We start from the raw sequence: 18,578 nt of genomic DNA, 5'->3' as shown, positions 1-18,578 counted from the left end.
AACATCTTCTAAATCCTTACGGCCTTCCTTCATGTAATGTAAGAATGTTTGCAACCTTTACCTCCGTGTCTAGACATCTCCTAAATTCGTACGGCCTTCCTTCGTGTGATGTAATTTATAGTAAGAGAGAATGAATAGGAATGTTTGCAACCTTTACCTCCATATCTAAGCATCACCTAAATCTTTACGGCCTTCCTTCATGTAATGTAATTTACAATAAGAGAGAATGAATAGGAATGTGTGCAACCTTTACCTCCGTGTCTAAACATCTCCTAAATCCTTACAACCTTCCATCATGTTATGCAATTCTTATGTATCAAGAACTGAACTCCTTTTGTCTTAGTGGAATATCAAAGGGGAATTAGCTTGGCCTAAGCTACCCCTGAATTACCTCCTATTTGTTTGTGGGACAGACTTTAGGGTACCACAGACACCCATTACCCCTTTATTAAACGATCTTTTTATTAAAAAAAAAATAGCTAATATAATGAAAAATAGCTAATATCACCTTTATATTAATATCACCATTGATTTTTGAATCAACTTGGTCAAAGTGATGAAAGACTTGAGAGCCTAATTAGAGTAAAGCCAAGACAGATAGTCTATGTGAGAGGGAAAGCTGGCATAATTTTTTCAGTTGTATAAAAATGATTATTTTTACTTTTTGATGATAGTCTATCATCCTAGGACAGAACTAAGGCAGATAGTCATACAGTGAGCATAATTTGAATCAACTTGGTCAAAGTGATGAAATACTTGTGAGTCTAATTAGAGTAAAGCCAAGACAGATAGTCTCTGTGAGACGGAAAGCTGACATAACATTTTCAGAATTGCATAAAAATGATTATTTTCAATTCTTGATGATATTCTATCATCCTAGGGCAGAACCAAGGCAGATAGTCATACAGTAAAGATAATTTGAATCAGTATTGGTTAGAGTGATGAAAGACTTCAGAGCCTAACTAGAGTAAAGCCAAGAAAAATAGCCTCTGTGAGGGGCAAAGCTTTCATAACTTTTCTATATTTGTAAAAAAATCATCATTTTCACTTTTTGATGATAGTTTATCATCCAAGGGCAGAACTAAGGCAGATAGTCATACAGTAAGGGTAATTTGAATAAACTTGGTCAAGTGATGAAAGACTTGAGATCCAAATTAAAGCATAGCCAAGACAGATAGTCTCTGTGAGAGGGATAGCTGGTATAACTTTTTCAGAGATGTGTAAAAATGACTACTTTCACGTCTTGGTGATAGTCTATCATCCTAGGGAGATCGAATTACCGGAGAGAATCGCAGCATAGCCAATTATGCATTTTCTGTCGACAAGAAATCCAAATCATCGGTTTTAACAAAGATATTTTATCCAACACTTGTGTGTCTAGTAATATAAGGCCTTTGATCAAGAGTCACAAGTTATATCGGTGTTTGCTGAAAGCTGTGCCAAGGAATGGTAGGGCAAAAGGGGGAAGGGGAAACATATTACCCTTCATTGCTTCTTGGCAAAAATAATTTTTTCTTGCAAATACGTATGCAAAGGAAGGATCTCAGTTTCTTTTTATATCATGACCCTAATTTTGTTGTATTATTAATTTACAATTTATTATCCAATTGTTTCAGGCGGTTAGGTAAATATATACATATTCATATAATTTAGCTAGAAAGAAAGTGAACACATCACTAGATGCCTTTTTGTGCTCTTTCCAAATTCAATAGTTGCTTCTGGGGCAAATTACATTTTGATCCCTTAAAAGGGCTAAAAACAGCCCAAATCAGAAAAAGTTCAAAAATGTATTTCTAAAATACTGTCTAAAGAAAAAAATGTCATTTGTAGCTGATTCAGGAGCGGTAATTATTATTTTCATTAGTCTTAACAGTAAAATATTACTTTGAAAACAAATGTGCAGAAATTTTAAAAAAGTTCCTCAAACCACTCAGCAAACACACAGCAAAAAAAAAAAAAAAATAAATAAACCACTGGAATCACCATTTTTGAAAACCCTAAATAGGATACTTATAGCCCCCATCTTGAACAACATCGGATCAAGGGTTCTATGGGTAGCACTGATACGTCCTTTTCTTTTTTTCCTTTTTTTTTTTTATTGCTGACAGGGCAGTGAAACATCAAAGAGAGAAGTTTAAGACCTCGTTTAAAAGCTAATTTTTTATGCCTAATTAGTTTTTAACTAATTTTATAACTTTAAAACATAGTCTAAAACTAAAGACAAGGTAATAAGTTACCTTTTGGGGCCCCATTAAGGGCTCAAATTGAATTTGCCCCAGAAGCGATTATTGAATTTGGAAAGAGCATAAAAAAGGCATCAAGTTATTTGTTTACTTTCTTCCATGCTGAATTACATGACTACTACTACTACTAACAACTCACCGCAGCACCAAGCCGCCTTAGGCCAACATAGCTACGCACGCTCCTCCTCCACCCCAATCTATTCAAAGCCTCTCTTTTTACACCCTCCCACGAACTTACCATTTCCTTTAAATCTTTCCTTATGACAGCCTCCCAACCCAGACGAGAACGACCTGCTTTCTGTTTAGCCCTAGACGGTTGGCCGAAAAGAACAATCTTCGGCAATCTGACATCCTTCATTCGCCCAAAGTGGCCTAGCCACCACAACCTTTCTTTCATTATAGCCCTAGAGAGCGGTATTGAACCACACTTTTCGTACAGCCTATTGTTTGAAATACGGTCAGTCAGCCGGGTGCCCAGAATAATCCTTAAGCAATTTCTCTGGAAAACATCTAGCAAATCTTCATCTGCTTTTCTAAGCGCCCATGCTTCAGAAACATATTTGACTACTGTCATCACTGTAGCTTCTAATATTCTAATCTTGGTTTGCAGAGTTATCTTCCTATTCTTCCAAATCTTTTTTAACTGTGAAATGATAAACACACTGAAGCCTGAGTAATTCTACTTTTACCATCTTCCTGCTCCTACCATCTTTACCAACAATGCTAGCAAGAAAGGCGAAGCTGCCCAACTGGTAAACCTTTCCATTACCCAACGTCACCTTTTCATCTTCACTTATTCCTAGCCTTAGTGACTTAAGTCTTCTGAACATTAATTTTTAAACCTATTAATTACATGAATATATATATTTACGATTTTTTAGCTTGCATCCCCTTCTCCAAAAAAAAATTGCGTATGTAATTCCTCTCTCCAATGAAATGTTTCAAATCAACGTTTTTGTTCTGAAATTTGGCAAAAAAAGCGATGGGAAAAAAAAATCATAGGTTGTTCTACATTAAAACAAGTTGTGAATCGCTCCCAAATATCAGCACATATTTTCTTAATTCACTAAACAATTCTAAAACAAAATACCTGTGAGCCACAGCTGGTTTAACAGAGCCATCTTTGGCATGGATCTCCTCATGCAAATGCGCAAGACCTCCTGCCATACTTTCTGCTATTCGGCAAGCTTCTGGCCAGGTTACAGTGTGAGACTAAAAATAGATCGTTAATTAGAAATTTATAGATGTGCTTTTTTTGTCAATTAGTTCGTTCATAATGACTTACTTGACTTAAAATTCTTGCTCGGCAACGTCACCAGCGTAGAGGAAACCAGACGTCAGTGTCGTTAGTCGTCTCCAGAGTGGCCTGTTTTGGGCAAGGGTAGGAACTTCGTTGGGGTCGATGCACCACGCAGTGAGTCGATCGCAGGTGGTATCCACCCATCTCGCACGTGGTCTACCTCTGGGGCGTTGCCAGCCGTTTGCAGTTGGGTCAAAGTCGACTAAAAGTCGGTCAGGTGTTTGAGTGGGGTAGGCGAAGTAAATGTCCGTGCCAACACAGCGAGTGGGATTCAGGCTGTTCAGACAGGTGTGGTAATTTAAAGGGCCGGAAGATGTCTATGTTCTGTACCCTGTCGAGCCATCTAACGTGTTCGATTTTGCGGAGGTGTTTTGTCTGGATAGCATCTAGCTTCATCATCTGCGATTGAGTCAAAGGCGAAATCTCTGATGAGTACAACAAAACACTTGCTACCAAGGCAGAGTATATACGAGCTTTCGTGAGACGGCTGATCTGGGGTTTGTGGAATATTGTCCTCACAAGACGAACAAAAAGGTGTTTGCCTTTGCCACCCTTGCTGATATCTCTGCATCTATACTTTGAGCAGACAATTGAACCAAGGCAGGTGAACTGTTTGACTATCTCAACATTTTGGTCACATACTTCTATAGATGTAAGGGGGCTGTATGGTGTCTTGTCCATAGGCAATATTTTGGTTTTGGTCCAGTTTACATTTAAACCAAGTTTTTCTGCAGTTGATGCTAGCGTTTCCAGGGCAGATTTCATGTCACCAAGAATTTCTCATACCAATGCAACATCGTCGGCGAAATCAACATCCGACAGAATTCTTCCAGCAAATTCGATCCCATAAGGATACACCAGCAGTGTTTTGCTGAGAACATGGTCCATGACACAGTTGAAGAGTTTGGAAGCAACAGCGCAGCCTTGTCGAACACCATTTTTAATTTGAAAACGTTATGAGAGCTGGCCATTTACAATGCCAGCACTTTCGGTCTTATTGTAAAATTCTTTAAACAGATTGACAATCTTCTTAGGTACACAAGCGGATTGAAGGATCAGCCACAGCGATTGTTTGCCGACAGCGTCAAAAGCGGATCAAAAATCAACGAAGACAATATATGCCTTTCTTTTATATTCTAGAGTTTTCTCTATCAGCTGTCTAATTATATGGATTTGCTCAGTAGTAGACCGACCCGCTGCTAATAAACTAACTTTACTTAGAGTACGCTTAACCAAACAAAGAATTACTATACTGAGACTATATAAGATTTGCTTGCACTCCACTTGGATTTCTTTATTTAGACTTAAGTTCACCTAATTAAAGTTTAAAGTTAAGTTTTAAATCTTTATAAGTTATTCTTTATCAAATAGCTCCTCCGTTCCCAAAATATGTTTAGTCTTAAAAAAAAAAATTACCTCAATTTTTATCATAAATTTGAGGGGTTTGGACGTTTTTTATACATTGTTGTCCCCCCTGTTCCAAGAATATTTGGCGAGGTTTCGTCGACACCCGGTGCGCTGTTTTTGGCACTAGAGAATACAAGTTCTAAGTAAGTGTCCCTTCTGTGCGTGTGTGTTTTTGTTCTCTTTTTTTAATGATTCACTTTTTAATGTGTGTAAATAGCGTAAAAGATCATTGGTTTACAAAAAATGTTTGTTTCCTGAACCTTTGGTTTCTAATATTATCGCACTACATGTAATGTAAATTGTATAAAAGATATTAATGTATAGTAAATACTCATAGAACGAACTTCTTGTTTCTTTAAATACATTTTTTTTACATACTGTGGAATTGCCATGGTACGCATAGTAAAAACATTGTAAAACGCTGCTGATCTGTAGTAAAATGCTCCTTACTCGAACTAATTTTCAAAACTTTTTCCGAAATAAGTTTCTCAAAGAAGAGTAAAGAACCAAATTGAAAGGGACTAGAAATTTCGTGTTTACTTTTTTTTCAGTCCTCATGGAAGAGCATGCTCTGCGTTTTTTTATTTTTTTATGCCAACTTGTCCTTTCCATGTTAGATTCTAACGTGTAACGTTAGAACGTAGAAAGTTGTAACGTACTAACGTTGTAACGTTCTAACATGTAACGTAGAACGTTAGATTCTAAGCGTATTTCTCCCGCAAAAAATCACCCATCTCGGAAAGTCACCCTCTCTCCCCGTCGAAAATTTTCCCCGAAACACTCCCTTACAAGCAAAATTGAGCAGCCGACGGGATGTCGAAACTGCTACATTTTTGTTTTTCAATACATACATTTACTATAAAATTATCACAAACACAAAAATGAAAATATTTACGTTTGTAGTAAAGCCGTATCCAAGTGGGGGAGTCTGGATTTGATCCCCCCCGAAATATTTGTCTAACTCGTAAAAACGTAAAACAAAAATGCATAAAAAGCAAATTTTTCATTCGTAAAACAAGTTTTTCTGTGACCCCCCCCCCCCACACACACACACAAAAAGCCTGGATATGTCTATGTTTTGCAGTTATATTCTTAAATTAATGCATTGTCAGAAAAAAAATAAAAAAAAGTTTGTCAAAGTACTAAACGATCTGTGCTAACCTTAAGGTAGTCACAAAGTGATCCAAGCTCATGGAACTCCGTGATAAGGAGATACTCTGCTTGAATGTTGTCTCCTCGCTTTTCAGCTCCTAAAAATGTCAGGATATTCTCGTGCTCCATCAGTGGCAGTTTATACACTTCTCTTTCTGCAAACCATGACTGTTTATCCTAGTCAGAAAAAGCAGAATGAAAAAGCTAGGTAAAAACAAACTAAGAAAACTTTGACACCCTTACAAAGTACATTAAGATGTACTTACTGTACTTTTAAGATGTTCATACATCTTAATGCATATTAATGCAATTAAGATGTTCATACCCACCATTCAGATTTTGCTCCTTGAAAATTCTTCTAAGGGAAAGAGTATATAGCTTTGTGCTCTAGATCTATCACAAGCTTTTGACAGTGAATATCATAGTCAGCTTTTTTCTACTCTTCATGTTTGTGATGTCAATCTATCGGTTATTTTACTTCTCCGGTACTGGTGCTATAATTCTTTTCTTTGGCTGAAATCTTTACCAGCTTCTATTATTAAATTGAAAAGAAGTTTAAGGCAAGGTGGAGTTTTATCTCCGACCCTTTTTAATTTATGTATTTCAGGAGTTCTGGCAAAGATATCGGCTACCTATCTCTCCGGTTTTTCTGATGTTTCATACTTGGCTTACGCTGATGATCTGCTTCTTATAAGCCGTACTAAAACTGGTTTATCTAACATGGTTTCTTGTGTTGCCACTTCTTTTTCAGACAAAGGCCTTTCTCTTAATGTAGATAAATGTAAATTTCTTTCTTTTAATAACATTTCTAGTACTTCCCTTCGCTGTAGTGGCTTTATTATCCCTCTCGTAGATTCTCTTCGATGACTCGGTATTTCTATTACTAATAGTCTTCCGAGCTTGCGCCAGCGCACAGTCTCAGATATTAATATGAAAATTAAATTAGGATGTGCTAAGATTATTGCCAATAGAGGTAAATATAATAAATTCGCGTTGACCAAGCTCTACTCAACTTTTTGTGACCATTCAATCCTTTTTGCTTTTGGAATTTTTCCCCTTATTAAGAAAACTGTGTTAAAAAGAATCCGGATTCACTACTATAGCTTTTGTAAACTTTTGTTGTATCTTCCACCTTGGACCAAAAACAGGGTAATTATTAATAAATTTCTTATTCCTAATATTACTGAAAAACTGGAAGCATTACACAGAAAACTTTCAAATACTGCTTGCATCCGCTTTTCTCCGCATCATCACCTTGTCAGGTTTATTCAGTCGTAAGTTATTTTTCTTTTATTTGCTTAGTTATTTTTCTCTGTTTGGTCATTCTACATTTTAGAATTGTAAAGAGTGAGTAAAAATCAAATAATGATAATAATAATGACAGCTTATTAGACTCTGCAAGTTGTCAGTTTTTTTCTCTTTTCCTCTTTTCTCCCTCCTTTCACGTTATTTCTTTTTTGTTTTAGTTTCTTTTAAATTATTATGTGTTACACTGTAATTGGTAATCTTTGATTTATATTTTGATTTGTGTCGCATTTTATGTGTTTTTCCTCGTGATACTCCACGTATTGTACCTCTGTACAGTGTGGGTTAAAAATAAATAATAATAATAATAATAAATATATATATATATATATATATATATATATATATATATATATATATATATATATATATATATATATATATATATATATATATATATATATATATATATATATATATATATATATATGGGTTAAAAATAAATAATAATAATAATAATTTTCAGTGGGGCTCTTTGCTGGAGTATCTTGAGAGGCTAATAATTCAAAGATATTAATAATAACTAATTATAATAATAATTAATAGATATTAATCAAGATAATAATAATTAATTATATAAAAATAAATTCCATTAATAATAATTAATCAATTAAAAGCAGTGTCTTAATGTACTTTTAAGATGTTCATACATCTTAATGCATATTAATGTAATTAACCCTTTCAGTCACGAATTTTAGCCTGGAAGGTCAAAATTATGAGAGTAGCGAAAGTCAACCATGTGATGGATAAGTACTTACCAGGAATTTTTTCAGATTTTTTTCTGAACGTCTTCTTTCTTTTCCACCATGTACTTGAGCAAGGACAGTGTGACCAAATTTATTCAAATACAGTATAAAACCAATGAAAAACTGAGACTTCAAATATAGTACAAAAAACGAGAAACTGAATTGACACTGATCCTTTTACGTTTCTTTAGGTTTGTGAAACTGTGCGAAACAGTTTCGCGATTCTTCCAGGCAAAGTGGGACGTTGCACTTGGTACACATGAACCTAGTCTTCATGATACAGGGGCATTTTTACACCTGTTTTGGGCGGCAAATTTTTCTGGCCAATGAGCAAAGGAATCTTTCTTCACGGCGGAGCAGGGCCTACGAAATTTGAGTTTTCGTTTCCTACGATTTTCGGCAACCGAGTCTTCTTCATCACTCTCCTCCTCTTCGCTTGAAGGAAGAGATCTGGGTCGGCCTCTTCTTCTAGGAGTGTCTTCAGACATAATGAGAGTCTCTGCTATGTCGAGTCGGAAGGTGAACGAATCGACAATGTTCTTTTGTCTCATATTCTGTGCCTTGCAAATCTCGACATATTCAAGCCAACTGTTGACTACAGCAAGATCGATCAAATGGAATACGAGTCTCAAAGTCCATTTTTTGATCGAATGAGGGTCCTATAGTAGGATACCATCTGGTCAAGCTTATCAACCCCACCCATACTCAGGTTATAAGCCGCAATAGCTTCCGGCTGCGTCACTTGTACCTCTGTCTTCGTTTTCTTACACCACTTCATCACGTTTTTTACGTTGCCGCTTCCAATCATGTTAGAAGCGACTATCACCGAGCTACAGTCCATCCACTTGATCAGACATACTTCTCCACTCACGAGCTCGTGGAACGCCCCCCTTCCTTTCTTTTTCAGAGACGTATCAGATTCCAACTTTGCGCCCAGAACTCTATTCGCTCTGATCGTGCCGGTGCCATACATACTTTTCCGTTCAAGCTCTTCAAGGAGCGGACTACTCGTAAAAAAGTTGTCAAAGAATATTTTCGTATGCGGGCGAAGCTGGACGCGACCAGCAAGAGCTAGTACCATTCCAGGTCCCAGTCCGAACTGCTTCTGCTCTTCCGTCAGGATAGTTTTCTTACCCTGGTAAACATCAAAAGTGAGTATGATGCCGTTACTGTTACAAAGCATAAAGATTTTTATGCCCCACGGTGTTGGCTTCCCCCTGATATACTGTTTTATGTCCAATGCACCGGTGTACGGCACCATTTGCTCGTCGACTGATACATACTCAGAAGGTACGATGCTTTCTGTCTTTTTCAGGACCCGGTCTATAACCGGACGAACCTTCCATACGCGATCGGTGTTCTCCGGGTCTTTAGAGAGGATATCTACCAGATGAAACAAATTTCGGAGACGCGAAAACCTATTGAAGTTCATGGCGTCTGCTATTAGAGGTATCCGAGTCCGACTACCCCAGTACATGCGATACCTTGGGAATTTAAAAGCACTCATCGCTATATGAATACCTATGAACCTTCTTATTTCAGAGGCTGTTGTACCCAAACTTGAGCCGGTTTTCTGTACAGAATAAAGATTGGTCATCTCGGCGGCTAACTCATAAAATTCACTATCAAAATATTCTTTGAAGTAGTCTATAGGCTCCTCGGGACCAAGTGGCGGCGGCGCCGGGTCGGCATTGTTGATAACTTTCGAGAAGATCGCATTCTTCCATACGAGTCTGCGTTTTCGATTTTTCGGAGGCAGGGGGAGGAGCGGCTCATCATCCTCAACTTCCGATAATGAATCTTCATCCGTATCGTGTGGCTGCGATAGATTTACTGACGCCCAATCTTCACCTTCGTCATCTGAGTTTGGTAGGTCCGATAACTCTGAAAGGTCTGAGTCGATCGCGTCCAAGACATTCAGTATGTCAGCGTGACGAACTCGACGTGGTCGATCATTGGATGGACCTGGAAAAGAAGATAGTGAGTCGCTTTTCCAGAATATCGACTTGACACGAAAAAGTTATCACGGATTTTTTCAAATAATAATACCAAAAGTATGTTACTCTGACTGTACCATATATGCTGCTATTGAACTAGAAAAGTTAGTATCAAGTCACACTGTCCTTACCCAAGAACACGCTACTTCGAAAAAATCTGCGGCATCTATCCAACGCACTAGCGAGGTAAACTTTTTTATAGATGGGGTAACTAACTGAAAAGGACAAATGAACCCCTTTTTTCGCGTATTTTCATGGTAAATCTGGTAAAAAAAATGCATGAAAACATACCTGGTAGATCCATTCTTTCGAGTACGGATGTGCAACAACTTCAAAATACTGCTAAAAATCAGAATTTAGCATCATCGGTTTGAAACTTCGCCAGTGTCTTTTCGCATTACTTATTATTATGGAGCGCATACTCGAGGATCGCTGCCACCTACAGGGTCCAAGAAGACCAAGCGAAGCTGTGATGTTCTCATGTGAGAACATGGTGACTGAAAGGGTTAAGATGTTCATACCCACCATTCAGATTTTCAGTGGAGCTCTTTGCTGAAATATCTTGAGAGGCTAATAATTCAAAGATATTAATAATAATTAATTATAAAAATAATTAATAGATATTAATCAAGATATAATAATTAATTATATAAAAATAAACTCCATTAATAATAATTGATCAATTAAAAGCAGTGTCTTAATGTACTTTTAAGATGTTCATACATCTTAATGCATATTAATTCAATTAAGATGTTCATACCCACCATTCAGATTTTCAGTGGAGCTCTTTGCTGAAGTATCTTGAGAGGCTAATAATTCAAAGATATTAATAATAATTAATTATAATAATAATTAATAGATATTAATTAAGATAACAATAATTAATTATATAAAATAAACTCCATTAATAATAATTAATCAATTAAAAGCAGTGTCTTAATGTACTTTTAAGATGTTCATACATCTTAATGCATATTAACGTAATTAAGATGTTCATACCCACCATTCAGATTTTCAGTGGAGCTCTTTGCTGAAATATCTTGAGAGGCTAATAAATCAAAGATATTAATAATAATTAATTACAAAAATAATTAATAGATATTAATCAAATATAATAATTAATTATATAAAAATAGACTCTATTAATAATAATTAATCAATTAAAAGCAGTGTCTTAATGTACTTTTAAGATGTCCATACATCTTAATGCATATTAAAGCAATTAAGATGTTCATACCCACCATTCAGATTTTCAGTGGAGCTCTTTGCTGAAGTATCTTGAGAGGCTAATAATTCAAAAATATTAATAATAATTAATTATAATAATAATTAATAGATATTAATTAAGATAACAATAATTAATTATATAAAATAAACTCCATTAATAATAATTAATTAATTAAAAGCAGTGTCTTAATGTACTTTTAAGATGTTCATACATCTTAATGCATATTAATGTAATTAAGATGTTCATACCCACCATTCAGATTTTCAGTGGAGCTCTGCTGAAATATCTTGAGAGGCTAATAATTCAAAGATATTAATAATAATTAATAATAAAAATAATTAATAGATATTAATCAAGATATAATAGTTAATTATATAATAATAAACTCCATTAATAATAATTAATTAATTAAAAGCAGTGTCTTCATGTACTTTTAAGATGTTCATACATCTTAATGCATATTAATGCAATTAAGATGTTCATACATCTTAATGAATATTAATGTAATTAAGATGTTCATATCCACCATTCAGATATTCAGTGGAGCTCTTTGCTGAAGTATCTTGAGAGACTAATAATTCAAAGATATTAATAATAACTAATTATAATAATAATTAATAGATATTAATTAAGATAATAATAATTAATTATATAAAAATAAATTCCATTAATAATAATTAATCAATTAAAAGCAGCGTCTTAATGTACTTTTAAGATGTTCATACCCACCATTCAGATTTTCAGTGGAGCTCTTTGCTGAAATATCTTGAGAGGCTAATAATTCAAAGATATTAATCAAAATAATAATAATTAATTATATAATAATAAACTCCATTAATAATAATTTATAAAATCATCCCGAGCCAAAAATAGGGGAGAAATTTGTTTAAATAAAGCTTTTTATTTATTATTCCATTTAAGAATCTTACAACTAAAAGATGATTTCAAATGTTAATAACAACCTGCCCAAAATAAAGAACATATCTCATACTTTCCTTAAAGATTGGGTTACGGTATGAGAAAGGAAAAAGGAAAGGAAACCCGAGTTAGCGTATGAGGAAGAAAAATATGAAAAGGACAACATCGTGAAGAACAAAGAAAAACGAGGTAAACTTTAAGCCAGTGAAACAAAATGGAGAGAGAAAAAGTAAATATTTTAGCAAGTATCTCTTCCAAGCCGACTTCACAACTAAGAAAAAAAATACAAAAGAACAGACTTCAAAACACTTAATAACACATTCCAATAAATAATTCAAATCAATACAAGTAAACCAAAAAAACTTAAAAGTTCAAATAAAATACAGAATGTATAAAACTATAGAAAGACAAAATCATAATAAAATAGCTATATATCTCACAAAATAAGAAATATATAAAATAAAAGAACATATGATTCTCAAATATGACTGTTTTTTAGATTGTACCCCCCCCCCTGATGGGGCCAGATATAGCCGAAGACTGTATACGAAAGTGTGTCAATTTTTTTTCAACTAGATTTATTTGGCATTATGAACCAACTGTTTATGAAAAGTAGGCACAAAACACAACAGTAAATCCACAAAACCTACATACTTTTATAGCTTAGGGCTATATAGGGCTTAGGGCTTAGGGCTATATATGATCCGATTACGAGAGAGGAGGCTGGGACAATGTTATGACGGTAACCTGACGATTATTATATTTGAAAAGATCACTGAATGAAAGATCTAGTGTTATATTTTATTTTTTATTATATAATTTATACCCTATTCTACTGCTACTAAAGTGATTCTTCTACTGCTAGTTTGAGCTCTTGCAGCTTTTCTCCAATTGTGGGTGCGTGTGTCCAAATTGCATTTCACCGAATGTTCAAGGGATCTTACATACACTACCGCCAGGATTGGGACTGGTTTAATCCTTTCCGGAATAAAAAAAAATAGAAACAAATTTATTCCCATAGTTGACTTTGCTACAATGCACAGTGTATTTATTTCAAAGCCTATAAAAAAAGGCTGGGAGCCAACCATAGGCTTAGGGGTGGAGGTCACAAAGAAAGACAACCGCATTTGTAGGCCATTATATTCAGTTTTTCTGAGAGTAAATCTTCCAACTACTCAATGATAAAAATCCCAACTTACTTTATTTACAGTCAAACGAGTTGAAAACGGCAAAACGGGGCAGTCGGGTTTATTACCAGATTAATGAGCAAGCTATGACAAGAAATTTTCTTGAAAAAAAAAAAAAACTTTTCAGAAATGTTTTCACCAAATTCTCTAAGCAATAGAAGCAAATTCGCCAAACTTTACATACTTTATAGAGCTATCTATATACAAGGAATACGATTCAAACCTAATTAGTTTCTATTTTGGGGTTTAACTGACCAAATTCTAGTTCAGCACCATTGCACAAATTTATCTTTACCCCAAAGTCAACGGGAAGATAATCTTTCAGAACCCCCAAACACAGGTTAGAGAAATCAAACTGTCCGTCAAAAAGCGGATAATTGCTTGAAAATAGCGTAAACTAGGATCATCTGAAGTTTAGCCCTATACAAAATTATTGTCATGTTCTCTCTTACCCACAAAACAATGAGCTGATTCGAAGATATGAAAAATCAAGGAGGTTGAATTAAACAGATAAGTAGGAGAGCCCTTTAGGGATTTAGGTAAAAAAAAAAGCATACAGCATTGGATTTTACAGTCCCTACCGGCGATGCTAATGTCTGTTTCTTGGCCCTTCAGCCAGGAAGTGCAATGGGGGTTGGGGGGCCAACCACCCTGTACTTTCGCACACCCTTCCTGTTTACCTTCCCAAATTTTTCGAGGTACCCATTTGAAGCTGGGTCGACTCTGTCTGAGCTTACAGAGTTGAACAGCTTCTACGATTGTAAATCATGTATAAATATTATTTTTTGCAACCGAAGACACTTTTTATTTGTAAAACTATAAAATATTTCTTAATTTTCACAAAAACTAATTCTCTCCTAATTGTCTGTGTTAAGTGGAATTTTACTCCGAAATATTTCATCTGACGCTCGCAAAATGCGGCGAGTAATCTGTTAGTGACACTGATATTATCTCGAGATAAATATAAGGATTTATCAAGAAATCTCATAACAAGTTAGCAGTTCCCCCGTCCCCTTTTTGCATGAGCAGGTATGTTACTTACTGTTCAGATACTCTTTGGTGTAGCAGCTTCAAGAACTGAGCAATGGTTTTGATAATTTCGATAATTTCATTTACTAATAATTTCAGCCCCACTTCCTGCACGATACAGACTTAATTCGGCGGATTGCCCCAAAACTTTATAAATTTATCGGTTCTCTAAACACAATTTGGAGATACATCACAATGTAACATTAATTTTTCAGGTTGTCCCAAAACTTTAAAATTTTATCAGTTATCTAAACAAAATTTAGGGATACAACATAATGCAACATTAACTTTGCTGGTTGTCCCAAAACTTCGTAATTTTATGGGTTCTCTAAACACAACTTAAAGATACAACACAATAATTACTCGGTTGTCTCAAAACTTTACAATTTTGCCAGTTCCCCAAACTACTACTACTACTAACAACTCACCACACCGCCAAGCCGTCTGAGGCCAACACAGCTACGCACGCTCCTCCTCCATCCCAATCTATTCAAAGCCTCCCTCTTTATACCCTCCCAGGAAGTTCCGTTTCCTTTAAATCTTTCTTTTTTGACATCCTTCCACCCTAGATAAGGAAGACCTGTTTTCCTTTTAGCCCTAGACGGTTGGCCTAAAAGGACAATCCTCAGCAATCCGCCAGCCTTCATCGACACAACGTGCCTTAGCCATCTCAGTTATTCTCTCCTTATTGCCCTTGTAAGTAGTGCTCAATTACACTTTTTGTACATCCTTCAGTTTGAAATACGATCGGTCAGCCGGGTACCCAGAACAATCCTTGGGCAATTTCTCTGGAAAACATCTTAGTCCAGTAAATCTACGAAACTCTTGGACAAAAATTGCAATATATAAGATTTTTACACTGTCTTGTAGAGAAAAAAATTCTGTACAATATATCAAAAGTCCCCAAAAACCCCTTTGGTGGAACAGGGTAAAAAAAAAGGGAAAAGGGGTAAAATTGGAAAAATTCAGGGCCATATTTATTGCGTGCTCAAATTTCACGTCTGCTCTTTTTCTGCGCGGAGAAATCGAAAAAAGAAGGTTATGTTGTTTTATTGCTGGACTTGGTTCGATTTCCCCCTTTAGCGGGGGAGGTGGAGGGGGAAAACAGTATCCTCGAGAGTTGTATGATATGGCTGGTCAAAATGTCGCCCCCAAGGTTTTTTCACTCAGTGATTTAAAAAAACATGGAATTAGATTCGTATCTTTCTTTTCTGCAGTGTTTTCACCGTAGGAGAAACAATGCATCGGGCCTTCGGAGTACGTGGGCAGGTTTACTTTGACTGTACAATAGAAATATAAGACAAAATTCAATGAAAAAAATGAAACAAGTCTGGTAGCTTCGTTAATCACAGCAAAAGATAATTTCGGTTTTTATTGAACCAGGAAGGATAAGATTAAGATTTGTACTAAAAATAGTCTTCTACATCGTTATCAAGAAAAATTTCTTTATTGGAACAAGCCTTCCCTTGGCAGTCTTTGCAAGGAAGTGTCCATGGCAATTCATTTTTTTTGGCAACTACAGCGTGAACTGTCACAGTTGGAACGCGTGCAGCTGCAACGAATCAAATTTAGGAGATGAGGCAGAGTAGGTTCGACGTCTGTCATGATTGGACTGAGGCGTCTGTCAAGTAATCGCCAACACCAGTCTTTCGGGTCGAGTTCTGACGCTGTATTACACCATTCCATTACCTGAGAGAAGACTCTATAAGAATGAAATTTCACAGACGGTGGAGTTGGTGGAAGTCTCTCTGGGTTCACAAAAGTTGATGTCTTTCAGCTGTTCAGTTTTTCGATAAAAACCCTGTACCTAGCTTTGCTGAGACCCTCCCCTTTCTTAGCCCTGTAGAAACACAGCAAAATATTTTCACCGGCTTGCTGGATTTCTTCGTTCGTAGAGCGCAGATTAAGGAATACTTCACAGTTATTCCTAAATTCTTCATGGCTTTTCAGGAATGGCAGGACAGCCTGCTCTCCTATTCCAAACAAACAGGACGTCGTGTCGCAACCAAGAAAAGCGTGGCCAACAAGAATAGAGTGACCAACCTGTCCCAGCAAACGTTTGATAAAGTTGATGTGCCAGTATTTAGTTGACATCGCTCTTTACTTGGTACTGGTTTGTAATTATAAACCCCTGGCTTCCGGAGGCAGGTGATGGAGGAGAAGGATCAATAAATCAGTGTCGTTCCCGACTACTGCGGTTACCCTTTCCTTGGCCGCATTAACACCTGTAAATGCAATCAGAACGCCCGCATCTCTCTCTGCATGAAGGACAGTGAGGTCGGCTTGGACAACCTTCTTACCAATAGCTCGAATAATGTTCTGCTTATTGTTGGGATTCCGTAAGAAGTCCTCCTTCTTCCTTTGCAACTTCATACTCAGTGTGAAATCGACGGTCGGACACGGGATACCTTTCGTTCGTCTAACCTAGGTGACATCTTTGGTAGACGGACCTGCAGCGTAATCATCAAAGACGATGGCAGTGTTTGAATACTTCTGTGTCGAGAATGAAACGTAACTTGCAAATCTGTTCGAAAGAGTTTCCTGTTTTCCATGGAATATGCTGGAGCAGCCATCCACCATCGATCACGTATTTTTCCGACTCTTTTGATAGGACGTTCACAGGTTCTGCCTTTGCTAATTTCTAAATAGCTTTCGCTGGCTCCGTTTTATTTGGTTGTGGCGGGTGGCTTGAGGATTTAAAAAGGGTAGTTGAATAGTTGGAGAATTTAAGTCTGAATGATTTTTCTATATATCACTTAGGTTTACTTGTTACTACCATAACACACACAAATTGAAGATATGTTGCAATATTCAAGTCTTCATTATCAGGTTTAACTAATCTGCCTTGATAGTCTAGAATAATCACTTTGCTTTTGCGATTGAAGATGTAGCGATTGACATCGGCGTCGTCCACTCACTTAATAATTTGTTTTCCAATCGCCTTTGCTGCATCCGTGTTGACATCGCCTGCTGCTGTCATACCATTCGATACATTGCGCGATTGAGTGCAGTTGTCGTACGGACAGGACTGCAAAAATGAGCTACTAAAGCCTTTACGTCCTTTCTATCCGAGCTGGTCTTGCGGAAACGTGCTGGTCACATGGCACGTATTCAACACCGGTGAGACTGCATAAGCTCATTAATTTCAGCTCGCACTGGCATTGACATTGTCCAGATCAACCTTTGCGTCTCACTCATTCCATTTCCCTCGTGAGTCCCATGCTTGTTTTCAGTAACCTCATCGGTACTTGATGAATTACTAAGTCGGGAGAGAGCCCAGCCCCAAATCTATTGCTTCTTCAAATGACAAACATCCCATCCGTGATGTCTTTATACAGCCTCTGGTTACTTTTTTTCAGCTATTCCATTTACTGAAGAAATATTCTCACCGATTTCGTATACAGGTTGTGGCCTGCAGCTGTAAAGTAAGGGAACATCTCAGAGAGTGCTTGAAGATACTGCACCCAGTTTCCAATCCGTTCTGCCCTGAAGGCCTTCTTAAGCACTCCAAACATTTCTGGATACTGAAGCCGTATTTTGCAGTCCTGTTGTTCTCCAGCGTGTCTTGAAACTCCATCATTCGTGTTTGGATTCAACACACTACCTCTGCATTGGATGCGTCTTCAGGGGTTATTTCCTCATTTAGTAGAGCCATACATATTGCCGAAGCTTCTGCAAAGTCTTGATCCCTCGCACGTGTCGAAATCATTCGATTTGCAAATGAGAATGATCTCCCATGCTGTATCTACAAGCTCGTGCCCTCTCATGGCTCTTGAAACAGCCTTACCGCTAAGGATATGCTTAATGATGTTACCGGCATATAGGCATTCGAGCACTTCTTTTATTCCTGTTTCCGTCATCAAGTGCCCAATCGCTCCAAAAAAGTTCATACGAAAACGGAGACCACCGATCATTGTAACTGCTGCCTTGAGAGGACTATCAGCAGGCTCAGAATTGATGATGTTCACCGCTTTCATGTGCAAAGGCTGGTTAAGAGTAACAACTTGTACCGATCCGTGCTTGCGTGCTTTATCGGAGATAAAACGTAAGGTTGTGTATACACAAG

At 36.7% G+C, this 18,578-nt stretch overlaps 1 protein-coding gene across 1 annotated transcript in view; it reads right to left on the bottom strand.

The window, feature by feature from the left end:
• Positions 1 to 18,578, bottom strand: part of put (activin A receptor type 2 punt) — a 73,523-nt gene that overhangs the window by 30,611 nt on the left and 24,334 nt on the right. Inside the window, exons 6-7 of the mRNA XM_089094245.1 lie at positions 6,112 to 6,279; positions 3,334 to 3,455 (exon numbers count right to left, since the gene is read on the bottom strand). Of these exons, the coding sequence (XP_088950371.1) occupies positions 3,334 to 3,455; positions 6,112 to 6,279 (290 nt within the window). The remainder of the gene's footprint in view (positions 1 to 3,333; positions 3,456 to 6,111; positions 6,280 to 18,578) is intronic.

The sequence above is a fragment of the Artemia sp. Qi Xiang Cuo genome, chromosome 9 (assembly GCF_049724085.1).
Source record: "Artemia sp. Qi Xiang Cuo chromosome 9, ASM4972408v1, whole genome shotgun sequence".
Taxonomy (NCBI): domain Eukaryota; kingdom Metazoa; phylum Arthropoda; class Branchiopoda; order Anostraca; family Artemiidae; genus Artemia; species Artemia sp. Qi Xiang Cuo.
This window is presented reverse-complemented; position numbering and strand designations above follow the sequence as displayed.